The sequence below is a fragment of the Chaetura pelagica genome, unplaced genomic scaffold, assembly GCF_000747805.2.
Source record: "Chaetura pelagica isolate M959 unplaced genomic scaffold, ChaPel_1.0 scaffold11, whole genome shotgun sequence".
In the NCBI taxonomy this organism is placed as follows: Eukaryota; Metazoa; Chordata; class Aves; order Apodiformes; family Apodidae; genus Chaetura; species Chaetura pelagica.
This window is the reverse complement of record NW_009952694.1, coordinates 8080332-8095149: the sequence shown is the minus strand read 5'-3', so window position 1 is coordinate 8095149 and position 14818 is coordinate 8080332. Positions and strand designations below refer to the sequence as shown.

The 14818-nt window shown below is 36.0% G+C and overlaps 1 protein-coding gene across 1 annotated transcript in view; it reads left to right on the top strand.

Annotated features, from left to right (window-relative positions):
- The window catches only part of SEL1L (sel-1 suppressor of lin-12-like (C. elegans)), a 40455-nt gene extending 29604 nt beyond the window's left edge, over positions 1–10851 (top strand). The window contains 9 exon segments of the mRNA XM_009993981.1: positions 706–783; positions 1997–2059; positions 2848–2935; positions 3195–3343; positions 3864–4029; positions 5253–5327; positions 6505–6677; positions 8827–8955; positions 10502–10851. Coding sequence (XP_009992283.1) covers positions 706–783; positions 1997–2059; positions 2848–2935; positions 3195–3343; positions 3864–4029; positions 5253–5327; positions 6505–6677; positions 8827–8955; positions 10502–10705 — 1125 coding nt within the window. The 3' untranslated portion in view covers positions 10706–10851.
- Positions 10852–14818: the final 3967 nt, after the last annotated feature.

The following is a 14818-nucleotide window of genomic DNA, read 5'->3' as shown; positions in this document are numbered from 1 at the left end:
GATGTTCATGAGTTACTGCTTAGGAAGGTATTTGGGTCACTTGCCTGCGATCTGGGTTGCAGGGCTACCTTCACCCTGTGAGGAGTGAAATCCTTATTACTCTATTCGAGTACTCTCTAAGGTTAGGCTGCAATAAGCAGCAGCTGTAGCTCATCCTTTTCAGGCTGTCACTGTAGTAGAGGATGCAAAATTAATGTTAAAAAAACCCAAACATTGTGCTGGTCCGGGCACCTGACAGGAAAAATTGCAGGCTTCTGCTTTCTCTACTGCTTGGGTGTTTTGTGTCTAGAAAATGCTGAAATGAACATATGATTCTATGAACAGGATTTATTAACCAATTTTTCCCATGTTTTCAGTAAGTATTTTAACTGCCATTATAGTTTGACTGCCACTGGTCTCACAAGATTTTTTTGCCTGATTACGTGTTTTTCACTGCACACAGGTGGAATTCAAACATTAAGGGTATTTTCATGAAAACTTTTTATTTTATGGGCTGTTCATTCTCAATTAGAAAGTTAAACCCTTTTGACAGCATAGAGACATATTTTCTGCTTCTGGGAAAGTTTTTAATCATTACTCAGTAAATAGTCAGAATAGTCTAACAGTACGATAGACTCCCTCTCACATCCAAAGTGAAGATACCTCATGATCTCAATGTTAAACTGACTTCTTCACCTCTTCTTCAATAATGCCTTTCTCCTTCAGATGTACTCAGAAGGAAGTGATGTTGTACCTCAGAGCAATGAAACAGCTCTTCAGTATTTCAAGAAGGCTGCTGATATGGTATGATTATCTGTAAGCTTGAAATAAATTAGATGCACTAAAAAATGTATTAGCTTGCAAATGCTGCTTTTTGTGCACTTCCATGTGTATACACCTAGTCCCAGCTTTTGTCTCAGATTAGTTCTTAATTAAACCCTGCGTGTCTAAGATGCCAGAAACTTCTTCCAGTTCTGGTCGTGGTGCTTTGTGAAGCTGTACTCAGCGTAAGGAGTGTAAGTCTCATGAATGCAGTCATCAATATGAAATACCATCCACCTAAATAGTGTGCAATTCTGTTCATTGTTATTTTTCATTAATCCAACATTTTCTTGTCACAGAAATTTATAGTGCACTGATGATACGTTATTTTAGTTCTGTTTTGTGGTCAGTAACTAGATAACGGTCTTGGTTTTATACTGCTCATCTCATTTGAGTGCTTGTTTTTAGGTCTTACTCCCTCGTGCCTTTATGTGACCCATCCCTTATGGTAGCCTTTGTACAGTTAAAGCATGAGTAGCCCTCCAGGAAAGATGTTTAGCATGTGAAACACAGTAGTTGAAGTTCTGAAGGAACTGTTGGAAGATAACTGTCTTCATGGTTCTTGCATTTCACAATTAGATTGCACCTCAGTCCTAGAGTAAGGATCTCTGTTTGCTAATTTCCTACATTCACTTCGAGTTTTTTGATGTGCTTCATTGCCTGTCCTGGCGTTGAGGAATACCATGGTTCATGCTTTTCCGGGGCAGTGGTCAGTAATGCAGCCCACAGAACAGCCACCAATCTGTCCTTAAATTAAGATGGATTCTCAGAGTTCCTGTAGTTGTTTTGGAAGCTTCTGTAGCATCCAGAACATCTCAGACTTGGAAAAACTAAAGTGAGTAAGGTATTCTTTTGACTATTTGACTGAATCATCTATTATTTTCTAATGACTCACCTTCCTGTAGGTGTGGGTTCTACATCTTGTACATACAACATTTTGAAAGTGCACGGTGGACTTTCCTAACTGTTGTTGAAAGCTTTTCTTTTTCCTATTAATCACCAGTGCAGTTACTGAATAAAAGTTACTGAAGATTGTATTTTCTCCCTAAATAACTATTGCTTACTAGGACCAAAGATACAAAGCAAATCTATCTTAAACACTGTTTGTTACAATGATGTTAAAGACAGACCAAATTTGAAATACATAGTTGTAGGTTTTGCCTTCCTTTGCAGAAGTGTTTTCCTGTGTTTTCAGGGTAATCCTGTTGGACAGAGTGGATTAGGAATGGCTTACCTCTACGGAAGAGGTGTTCCAGTGGTAAGCTTTTGACAGTCATCTTTCTAATCGTAGATGATTGTGTAACTTCTTGTTGTCAAGAAACTTTTTCTCTGGAGGGGAGTACTTTAGAAGACTTATTGTGAAGATTTCTGTTACACTGAAAACCCTATGAGGAAATTTGTAATATATTTTTTTTAATGCAGTTAGCAGTATGAAACATACTGAGTCCCTCTAATAAGCTTGAAAATGTTGCTAAAGCTATTAGAACTTCATAGCAGTGTGACTTTTTAGTGGGAGTTTTGAACTTAGCTGTAGTTTTCTTGTGAAATACAACAAATACTAACTGTCCTCAATTTCTATAGCTTTTGAAAGTGGAGGAATATTCTGAAACTTCTAATTAGTTAATTTGACTTGTTGCTTTTCCCACAAGGTTCCATGTAAAATATTTTATATTTAGCTATGCCAAGAGATATTTAAAAGTTGAATTAGCCTAGAGTTGAGAAAATAAATAAAATAGTTGTTCTAGAAACGGAAAAGGGCATCCATTCCATTTTAAGCATAACTATTCATAACAATGCTATATGTAGATGCCAGATTAGAGATAGCTGCAGACTTAAGACACACTTGTATCATAGTAGGCTATTTCATTTTTTGTTTCCAAATTTTGACCAGGTGAATGTTTTCTCACTAGAACATCCCAGTGTAATTATTCTGTATTACAGATCTGTTCATGCACTTACATATGCATGCACACATGTATTTTCTTTCTTTACTTAAAATTGTGGTGTATTGCAAGGCACTAATGACTGGACCAAATTTTCCTGCAGAACTATGAACTAGCACTGAAGTATTTCCAGAAGGCTGCAGAACAGGGATGGGTTGATGGACAGCTTCAACTAGGTTCCATGTATTACAGTAAGTGGCATCAAAATGATGATTTGCCTGGTCTAAGCATCTGCCCTTTCAGGAACTGTCCACTAGGTGGCATTAGAAGTGTAGATATACTGCCTGTAGAGTTGTCTTACTGCATTGAACTTAGACTTGATTCTGTTTTTTCCCTAACACATTCAGAGCGTTTTTCTTTAATAATTTTAAAGAGGAAGTACATACTGTATTTCATATAGCTCTGCTTTTCAAGGGGAATTAATACTAATGACTTAATCTTTTTTTATAGATGGCATTGGAGTCAAGAGAGACTATAAGCAAGCTTTGAAGTATTTTAACTTGGCCTCCCAAGGTGGCCACATTCTGGCTTTTTATAATCTGGCTCAAATGCATGCTACTGGCACCGGAGTGATGCGATCCTGTCACACTGCTGTTGAGGTAAGGTCACCCATTTATAAAGGTCAAGTAATACTGTCTTGCAAAGGGTTAGCTATAACCACATCAGTTTATATAGGAAATTTGCCTTAGGTAAAATCCACAAGCAACTGCAGAGCCAAGGCTTTCAAAATGAAAAACATTACCAAACTCCTTTGTATATCATGGGAAAAAAAAAAAAAAAAAAAAAAAAAAAATTCTGTGTTGATAAGGCAAGTTTTATATTTGCTCTAATAACTTTGAAGAAAATCAAAAGAATGTAATACAAAGCAAACATTTTATTTTCTATGTACTGAATTCTTCATTTAGGCACAGGATGAATGTAACAAAATACCTGATAATAACTCTATCTTAAAGTAAGCCTATCTTAAGCAGTGAGTTCATCTAGCAAGTTTTTCCTGTGAAACGTAAATATTTTGAACAGGCATTTGAGTGTTAAAAGTTTACATCTTGCAAAACTGAAATTTCTGAACAACCTACATTTCCTGACAACTAGTCCTCTCCTCTCTTCTTTCCTCTCCAGTTGTTTAAGAATGTATGTGAACGGGGCCGTTGGTCTGAAAGACTGATGACTGCCTACAACAGCTATAAAGATGGTGATTCAAATTCTGCTGTGGTTCAGTATCTTCTTCTGGCAGAACAAGGCTACGAAGTTGCACAAAGCAATGCTGCTTTCATACTTGATCAGAGTAAGGACCTGAAAGGTTTCTTTGGAATTTGCCTGCAGAAACCTATTTGCTAGAGTGCTAAAGTGCTTGAAGATATAATTACATAGCTCTTGTTCAGTTAGAACTACAATAAGTCTTATTGTTCCCTTTCCTGCTGTTCAAACTGGAAAGCAGTTTGTTTTAATTTTCAGCTCCATGGATGGCCTTCTGGCCTAAAAGTTAGAATACACTTAAATTAGAAGTTAGAATACACCTAAGGGATTTTAAAAATGGGATAGGGAGAGAATACTTTACAAACTTGAACCATGCTGAAAATTTTTTCCCTGGACTTCTAAACACAGCCTTAACATTTTATTTTTAAATCTATTAAGTAAGAATTAGTAGTTTGCCTTTATTATACATCCCAGCTTCAGCTTCCTTTGTTCTTTATCTTGTAATGTCTTACTACTTTTCCTCCAGACTTTGTGTAACTTTATCCATACTGCTCTTGAATCAGGGAAGAAGAGCTGGACAGTTGGTTCTGGACAATTTAAAAAAACTTGTCTCAAGTCTCTTATTGCAACTACATGACTGGAACGTGGGTTTCTCAGAGTCTGGGGTCATAGGGAAACAATGGAAATGGCAAATCTTTGCAGAAACCAGAAAGCGCAGGATTTTAACCTTTATGGATCTCAAATCTAGGTGCCTCATTAGCAACTTCAGGGCTTTGTGTCATAATATAAAAATCAAATATTCATAGAACCTTGCATGTAACTTCTGTTCTGAAGCAACTGTAGCACTGCTGTGTAAAATATGCCTCTGGCTGGTTAGGGAGTTTAAGCCTTCATTTCACTTGACTAGTCTTGTTTCTTAGATGGTCAAACTAAAATGTCATCTACTTAAGCCTTGTATTTGAGTGCATCTTTGACAGGGCCTGAATTGTGTGCTTAAGACTTGCATACTTTGAAGTATGCTTCAAAATCTACTAGAGCACAAATGGGAGTGACACTTGGTGGTAAACAGTATTTCAGCGTGAAATGATGACTTTGTTCCTAGCTCTTATATGGGCAGTTATGTCGAAAAACCGTATAAACAAGAGGGGGTTTTGTAAGTTTCAGATAGGTTGGATTTTTTCTGTGCTGTAGCACAGATGACTTAAAGTTTTTAATTCATTTCAGCAAAGTTTAATATAAGCATGGGTGTTTTTTTGTGGTCTTGTGTGCTTATACCATGTTCCCCTTTAACTGAATTACTTTCTTCTCTAGAAGAAGCTAGCATAGTAGGAGAAAATGAAACCTATCCTCGGGCTTTGCTTCATTGGAATAGAGCAGCTTCTCAAGGTATGTCTGTACCTCACAATTCCAATTATATTTTTAGTAGAGCCATTCATGTTTTATTTCATGTTTTTTATTAAACAGGGAAGAAGGGAAAGCTTACCTCTTCCTGTTAACATTAGTTACTCCATGTAGGTTAGTTGCAGTTCTTTGTTCCGCTGTTAGCTATAACGTCATTGCAATATGCTTGCAATTCTGAGCCATTCTGAGATTCTGAAGATTAAAGAACTGAAAAGTGTGTGGTGTGGGATTTTGCCATTAAGTATGGAATTACAGTGTTAAACAGCATTAGGAATGTTTAGACTGTTTTTTTTTAAAAAAATCATTCACTTGGAAAAATAGTTATGAAGCACCCTTTAGGATTTTGGTACTTTTCATGATTTATAAAAAATGTCATTTCCTGTTGAAAGCAAACAAAATTCAGTGATGAAGATTGTCCAACCAACAAACCTAGGTTTAAACTCTGATGCTTGTGATCCTATCCTAAAATAGACAAAACTTAATTAATCATTAAATATCTCAATTTGCTGTATCTAACTTTCATACAGGTGCACCTACATAAATGTACTGGCTTTTCACTGAAGAGCAAGTGTATAATGTAAACAGAGCCTAAGAGTTTTGTCTGAAAATCTCCAGACCTACTTAGCTTTTAGTAGAAAGTTAGAAACTGAAAAGATGGAATGGTTAAGTATGCAGTTACCAAATAATGATGAGAGACTTTCAAGTTTTCAGTGTCTCTGTTTTAAAAACAGAGCTGAAGCCCTTAATGAACTTCTAAGAAATTAAGAGTTTTTCTATAATAAATGACTGTGAACAACATAATACAGCTTTTCAACGTATAAATGTTGTGTAAATAGCAGTAAAAATGTTGGTAGGATTACCAAGAAATAGTAATCTGTTGTGTTTTGGTTAGCTAAACTAAATTACAAAAAAACCCAAAACAAAACAAAAGAAAAACAACACAAAAACCCCACAAAAAACAAACAAACAAAAAAAACTACAAACAAAAAAAAAAACAGTAAACAAAAAATGTTTATATGAGAGAGGGTAAAAGGGAAACAGTTTGTGAAAACTACGGAAAATAATATTGAAGGTCTTATTGCATCTTCATATGAAACTAAAAGGCTTTCTTTGCCTTCTTTGCCTAGCTGTTTCATCTTTGTTGTTGTTTCTTCATTTATAGGATATACAGTTGCAAGAATTAAACTTGGAGATTACCATTTTTATGGTTTTGGGACTGATGTTGATTATGAAACTGCATTTATTCACTACCGACTGGCATCAGAGCAACAGCACAGTGCGCAAGCAATGTTTAATCTGGGCTACATGCATGAGAAGGGATTGGGCATCAAGCAGGTGGGTAAACTGTCGGCTGGTAGTCTGCTTCATTACAGTGCATTTACTAATATTAGATTAAGGCCATAAACACTACTGGGCTTTGGGCACTATTTAACCACTTAGTAGGAATTAGCATGTCTCCCAATACATTCCCCATTAGTAAATGGATAAGTACATCCACTTCATACTTAGCTATGTGAAGAAATGAGACCAAGACAGGGAAAAAGCTATTTGCCTAAAATTGTGAAGACTGGCAAAAAGAGTGCCATATGCTTGAACAATACTTTCAAGACTTTGAAGTGTAATAAAATGAGTGCAAATCAATTCCTGGTTCAGGGTATTTTAGCACAATATTGTTCTTGCCCTGTGAAACACTGATTAATTTATTTTCTATATCATAACATTTTGAAAAGAAGTTCTATGTGTCTTCAAGTAAGAAACTATAAGCACCAAAACCAATGTGATTATTAGCTATGGTTTTCCGGATTAGGCTAGGCTACAATTTGCTTTGCAAGCTACATCACATAAAAGGCAGTATATCTGGTCCTCTTAGGAAGCTCGTGGTGCATTGCTGTCCATGAGTTAACTAAAAATTACAAAATCCAAAGCAACATGTTCTTACATATGTCAAAATCATATAATTAGTGATCACATAGTGATTTTAAGCAGCCTGCTTTACCTTAATGTATTATTAATTCATGCAATTGATGTATGAATTTAGTAACATCTTCTGGGTTACCTGAAACTGTAAGAAATTGTTTTTCTTTCCTTATTTTCAGTGAGCTGCAACATTTAGGTTTTGTCTAGATATGCACCTTTTAATTATTCAGTTTATTAAAAGAGAGTCCTTTGCCCCTAAATTCTTGGGAAAAGGTCAGAACAGTTAAAAGCAAGTCTTTGGTCAATATTGCTACTTCGGCAGCAGCAAGCAATCAACATGAGCTAACTGCTTACTGACCTAGCTGTAGAAGAGACAATACAGTACACAAATTGCATGATTTCTAAAGCTTATCTTCAAATTTTATTTTCTCTGTTATAGTCCTTAAAACTAATTAACTTCTGGAAATGAGCCTGTAGCTAAAAGCAACAGTGCTAAAATTGGGAGATTTTCTTTTTTACAAAAGAATCCTTTCAGAACATGGAGTTTTTTGTTTCTCTTACTTCTTGAAAACTTATTTTACTACTTGAAAACAGCCTAATTTGGAGCAAGTAATAAAAACTTTGAAAATTATAATACATAATGTTCAGCATAATTGCTGGTTATTTGAGAAAAATCAGTCCGAATTCTATAATTTGCATGGAAGAGAAATTCTTTATGGTATTTCAAAATCAGGATAGAATTACAAAATGAACATGTGGCATGAAGTCCTGGAGATTTCTTGTATTTTAAGTGTCCAACTTAGAACAATTCCAGAATTAAGTCTTACACAGCCCTGTCCTCCACATCACTGAGTGAACATAGGCAGTTCGTATTCAAGTATCCTAACATTGCACCATATTAATCTGAAGTGGAACCCCAAAAACCCAAATAAGAAAAGTTGAACTGTTCAGGTACACATACCCTCTGTTCTTGTTGTCATCACCTTATTCCAACTATCACAGAGGAGAACACTATTTTAAGCTCTTCCTGAAGTTGCTGGGTGTGCTCATGCTTTTGCCACTCATGCAAGTTATGTCCATTTGGATAAGGAGTAGAATCTAATTTGAGAGTACGTGCAGAAATCGTCAGAAGCTGCACTATGCAGCAGGCATGCTGTAGTATAACTGGGAGAAGCTGCTGCTGTGTACTTCTCCATGACTTTGATTTTCTTAGTCTTCCATGTTTAGTGTAATGTTGGAGATGTCAGTGTACTAGGGTTACGTAAATATATGCCTTAGTTTACAGTGCATGGGTTGAATATGTTAATACTAATCTCTTAATGAGCTTCACTTCTACCATCAGTTACAATAGCTTAATCCTCAGATTGAAGCTTCCCTTTACTTCTCTATTCAGAGATGAATGTCCCTCAGAAAAAAAGGGAAGTTTTACTGAATGACCTTTGTTTAACTTTACCAAAACCCTTGTATTCAAATGACAGGATGCAATAGCTTATAGAAAAAGCTCTACATATTATGCCTAATTTTTTAAGGTCTTCAAAACTTAAGCTTTATATTTTCTTAACTTTAGGATATTCATCTTGCAAAACGATTCTATGACATGGCAGCTGAAGCAAGCCCAGATGCTCAGGTTCCAGTCTTCCTAGCACTTTGCAAGCTTGGAGTGATTTATTCCTTGCAATATGTACAAGAGATCAATGTAAGTAATGCAGAATTAACAGGAAAAACAACAAATGTGTTTTTCATGTTCAGAAGAAGCTTGAGTTGTAATGTCATTTAAGTAGATGTCTTACTTGAGCCTTCTGAAAACTTAGATATGTTTTTTGTTGTTGCATATTAAGAAAGCTACTGAAGCTGTGATTCTTATTTCATAGAATCAAAGCCCCCTGCATGGGCAGGGACAGCCCCCACTAGACCAGGTAGCTCAAATCCTCATCAAACCTTCCCTTGGATGCTTCCAGGGATGAGGCATCCACAGCCTCCCTGGGCAGCCTGTTCCAGTGTCTCACAACCCTCACACTAAAGAATTTCTTCCTAATGTTTAATTTGTGCCATTATGTGAAACTGAAATATGCAAAGCCAGTGCTGTGCTTCCCTTGAAGAGAATATTGCTGACCTGTTTGACTGCTCTTATCGGTGGCCCTGTGGTGTGCAAGTTAAATAAGTGATTACAATGACATAGTCGCTGTTCAGGAAAAAAAAAATAGTTTTCTGTAGCCCAAAGTCTCATGTATAACAATCCCACTTGAGCTTTGTTTAATTTCTATGGGAAAAAAATATTTGTGTTAGATAGTTTAGCTATTATACAGTTTCTGCAGAGTGGCAGCACTGAAAGATATATTTGCCTAGAATTTAGGTTAATTATTTCTATACAGTGTCTCAAATATTCCTCAGTATTCTGATATTTTATGGACTTTTGGATTACTTCTCTGTACCATTTGAATTTATTATTGCCACTTAGAGCAAATGGAAGTTCAGACAATCCAGCTAAATTCAACAGAATCTAGTAGTCTTGAGTGTGAGGACTTTCAAGAGTGGACAGTCAAAATACTCTAAATCAATTGAGCAATTACCCATGTAGCACTGAGAGAGGCTGGTATGCACAATACAGATACTCCAAGTTTTAAGTCTGATGATGGAGACCTAAATTGACAATGACTGTAGTACTGTCAGGTACAGTAGTGAGGCATAAAGTGTATGTTGTAATGCTTGTGTGGATGGAAGCCTGATAGAAAGGCAGTTCAGTCAAAACTAACCATCACTTTCTTCCCTGTACTTCATCCCCACAAATCTTAGCACTGTACCACATTAAATATCCTGGGACTTACTGTTTTGTCGTTCATGGTACTTTGCTGATGACTTCCAACTTGGCTGTACTGATAATTTCACTGCTTCTCTGTATGTGATACTTGCTTCTCTTTCTTTATTAGTATGGTTACATACCTCATTTTTATTTAAATTTTTTATTTAAATTTGCTCTGTATGGGAAAGCTGCAAAGTGGCTTCATGTCTAGGACAGAAAATAGAATAGCTCATCCTTTATAGTATGGCTTTTAGTCTTACTGGCATTTACTTCTGTGAAATTAAGAATGTTACTGATGTGATATTTTTTCAAATAGGAAAAGAGCTACTGAAGTTCTAAAACTAGTAGTTGTACATAAAAAGTGTTACAAGTCAAATTTACAATCTGAGTAACTTGCCATTCTTGCTCTTTAACATGATCATGTGGACTTCTTGTTTCTTAGATAAGGGAGGTGTTCTCACATATTGATATGGACCAGCTCTTGGGGCCTGAATGGGACCTTTACCTTATGACCATCATCGCCTTGCTTCTGGGAACAATTATAGCTTACAGACAAAGGCAACACCAGGCAGTTCCCAGACCAGTAGGACTGCGGCCAGCTGTGCCTCCACAAGAACCACCACCAGAGCATCAACCACCACAATAGCAACAAGAGCCTCAGTGAATGAACTGGATTTTTCCAAAAGGAACAATTTTCATTGTGATTTAGGACTTTGGATCAACAGTCCCTCCCCTAAAAGAGGCGCAAAGAAGTTAAAAAACAAAAACAAAAAACAAGTCTGAAAGCTGCTTAGAATTATGCCTTTTTTCAGGGATAAGAAAATTCTTCTGAAACAGATTTGAATGTTATTTCAGTGCCAATGGAATAACACTATGGCTTTTTTCAAGGAAACACAAGAGTGCAACTACAAATATGTTGCCTGCTGTGTCTAGTTTCTCTTTGTTCAGAGTCCTTTTCATTTTCTAGAGAGAACAGAAGGCTACTATTGGAAAGGTTTTGCCTGCTTGATAGCAGTTGCCCTATAAAAAAGTAATAACAATAAAAATTTTATGGCCAATGTAATTCCAAGAAGCTGAACTATATTCAAACCTCTAAAAAGATGAGCTGTATGAACTTTTATTCTGATCTGCATCCCAAATATTTCTACAAATCTTACATCATTATTTCTTAGTATTTCTTACACTTTGGTCTTCTATGCTGTCTTGGGTGGTTTAATGTGGATTATTTATAAACTCTGTAAAACTAAGCCAGCAAACATGCCATTCTCCATTTGTGCTTTTTTTGTTTTGAGTATTTTCCTCCATTCCCCTTATATTTGACAGTTTTCAACAGACAGTAGCTAGCCCAGGAGTTGGATTGGGGCAGATTTGGTCTGTAAAGTTCAACAGTTGTAAATTATCGACACAGCGCCCAGATCTTGCACCCATCTGGAACTTTTTTGAAGTGTGTGTACTTTCACATAAAAACAAATTGGTGGTGTTCCTAAATTCCTTAAGCTTGCTTTTACAAAGATGTTGAATCTAGATTGCAGAAAGCACCAGTATTATTTTGGACACTGATGAAAGGACAGAGCCTGAAATCTCAGTGAGTTAGATTTTTTTGTGTGTGTGTTTTTTTAGAGGTGGAAGTTCTGTATTTAATTATCAACAATCCTGTTAGCAGTCTGCACTGCAAGAAGGAAATGTATGTGGTATCTCATGCATGCATCTGTTCAATGCATCTACAGAAAAGGGCCCCAAACATGCATACTCTCTACAAAAGGGCATGGGCTTATGCTAGTGATGCTACTCCAAAGTTTGGCTGACTGATAAGCATAGTGTGTTAGATTACAGCAGTGCTCTGGCTGTCACCAGCACCTCTTGTACCTGGCATACATGAGAAAGTCAAAATAACATCTCTGGCTGTGCCGTCCTGAGGATCCCTTTTGACAACAGTATAGAAAGAGAAAGAAGACTAATGGTTTATACCAAAAGGTCAGTGCAGAGACCTTTTAACAAATGAACTACAACCTGTGGACTGTTTTAGACTGCAAGAGGAATCTTCACTTAGTAATGATTTTAATTAAACTGTAATTTCAGGCCTGGGTTTGGGAAGCAGTGGGGGAATAGTTTAGAAGAAAGAAATGCAGAAGTTTCTGTTCTTACTTACCAGTGGCAGTTAAATATTTGTTTCTATACTAGCATTAAACCCTCTGAATATGCTATCTTAAAGCTGAGTGAAATACAAATGAGGCTTTAGCTGCTTTCTGACAAAAGCTGATGTATTTAAAGGGTTAAGGGCTTCCTTTTATGCAAATATTTTTCCAATGGATTGGCAGCAATGTATCAATACACTTTATTTAGAATTTAGATTTTGGTATGGTTTCATACTTGGTACATTTGTAAGGAGACCATTGCACAGTAGATCTGTAGTTTGGGAAAGGAGATAAGCAATCCACTCTTTTGTAAATTGAAATGTCTTGAATGACTAGTATTAAAATACAGGTAGAACTTCTCAGTACTTCAAAATGCTTATGCTGCTTTTGTGAAGACAAATCTTTCATTTTAATTTGGAGGGTTGAAGCATGTGATAGAGCGATGTCCTGTTCAGTCGTAATCATTGTTAGCAGATGGAACAGTATTGAACTTAAATGTAGGGTCTAAAATGTACAGCACTTCCCAGCTATATTTCTAAGATATCTGTGACTTCTAAACACTCCCTCTGAAGTATTTTTGCCTCTGTCACTTAATAGCTCTTTTTAGCTTGGCATGAATAAATTAAAGACTATATGGAAAATGTTTTTCAGTTGAATACCATTAGTTCACTGGTATTGGTCTCTTACGATGTTTAACAATTTTGTTACTGCATTATTAAAAATATTTTGCTTGATTGATCTACTAGAACTAAATTCTAAAAGCTCTGTCTTACTTGCATGAGAATCTCTCATCATTGCTGCTATATGACAGTTGACTTTCAGTGAACCTGCTGCATTTTTATATCCAAGACATCAGCAGAAGAAAATTATATAAGTTCATCAAGTTATTTCACTTTAAAGAACTGCTTTTTGAAGAAGCAATAAGGAAGTCATCTTCTGTTTTTTTCCCTTACACCAAATTACTACCACTAACTTTTTCAGATGACATTCATTTGAATGAAGTGGTAGTAGTAAAATGGTACTTACCGTAAGTAATGGCAAGTTAACTCAGGGATCAAAGAAATGAATAGTTTTTCTAAATCAGTTGTCTACAACGTGACTTAAGTTTTTGTGACAATCCCTTGCTTCTCTGTTCTGGAACTTGCATTTCAAAGGACATATATTTAACTCCTACTAGCAATATGCTTCTTGCTGTGCATTCAGTTTATTAAGCAGCTTTTTTCCTGAAGGAGCTGGGTTGCTGGGTTTACTGCAAGAAAGTACTATTCCCTTTTGGTAGCACACAGGTTGTCTTACAGCTTATATGCAGGAGTATTTTAGAAGGCAAACTTGATTTAAGAGAAACCTTTCTGGGTATGTTCCGCATGCTTTAAATGGAAGAATTGTATTCTTCGTCTGAAGTAACGTAGACCAGAGCCTGCATATTTGACCTTCCTGGATGCATGCTTTTCTCTCCCTGCACAGAGAATGGAACTACAGAGCAGTAAATGTTGTTGATGGGTGTTTATATGTAGGAAAACTGTGGAAAGATGTAGGCAAGAACATTGTTCCGCATCTCAAATTCTTAATCAAACACACTAGGTGTTCTTGCTGGTTGGAAGAATCTCTGACCTGTTGAGAAAACAGGATTCATCACTCTGGTGAAACTTGTCCCAGAGCTGTCTGTTGAAACAATTTTCTTTGCTTTATATTGTCCATTATGGGACAATGTAATAGAAGATAAGGCCTTTGATAGAAACATCCCAATGAGACTCTTACAAAACAGTTATACTCATTTTTTGTCATCTTCCTTAAGTCAGCTGCTCTTATTAAAGTAAAAAAAAACAAAACAGCAACTATCAAATGTTTTTATTTTAGGATAAGGATGTTAAAACAAGGATTGTGAAAGGACTTCTAAGACTATGCATTATCTAGTTTCCACCTGTTATATGCTAGTTTTGGCCTATAAAAGGGAGGATCACACCTTTGCAAGTTGCTTCCTTTTTAAAAAGGCAACAATGAACTGAAAAATCTATTTTTGTTTCAGAGAATATTAAAATTAAAAGATTTAGTTTGATTTGAACTACTGCAAATGCATATGGCAAATAGAAACTATTGGGGGGAACCCTTTGTTTTTATCAGCTGAAGTTCTTTAAAGGGTCTTGTAGGAGTTTTGTAAATTTATTTTGTATTTAAAATCAGTATAAAGGCTGGTCAAATGTAATATAATTGTGTAAACAAATTCTGTTAATAGAAAGATGTACAGATTCATTTTGTACTGTATCTTTAATCTTGTGAAATAAAGATGCCACCTGTGTGGTTACCCTCAGTGTTCACAGTGGTTATGGTAACAGAGGCTATCAATTGTTACTTGTATGTACTGATCTATACCACTGCTAAATGCACATCTTCCTGTAAGGACACTCACACTTCCTTCACTTCTATTTCTCTTAAAAAAAAAATAAAAATAAATAAATCTGTTAATTTGAGTGGGGCATAGAAAAGGGAATAGAAAATTATACATTGCATCTTTAGCTGTGCTAGAAATGTGACATGTGTGTGTGTATGTGACCCTTTTTTCAGTGTATGCAGCAACTGTACCAAGTGTGGCAGACACAGAACTGCTGTGCGATTTGAGAATAGTG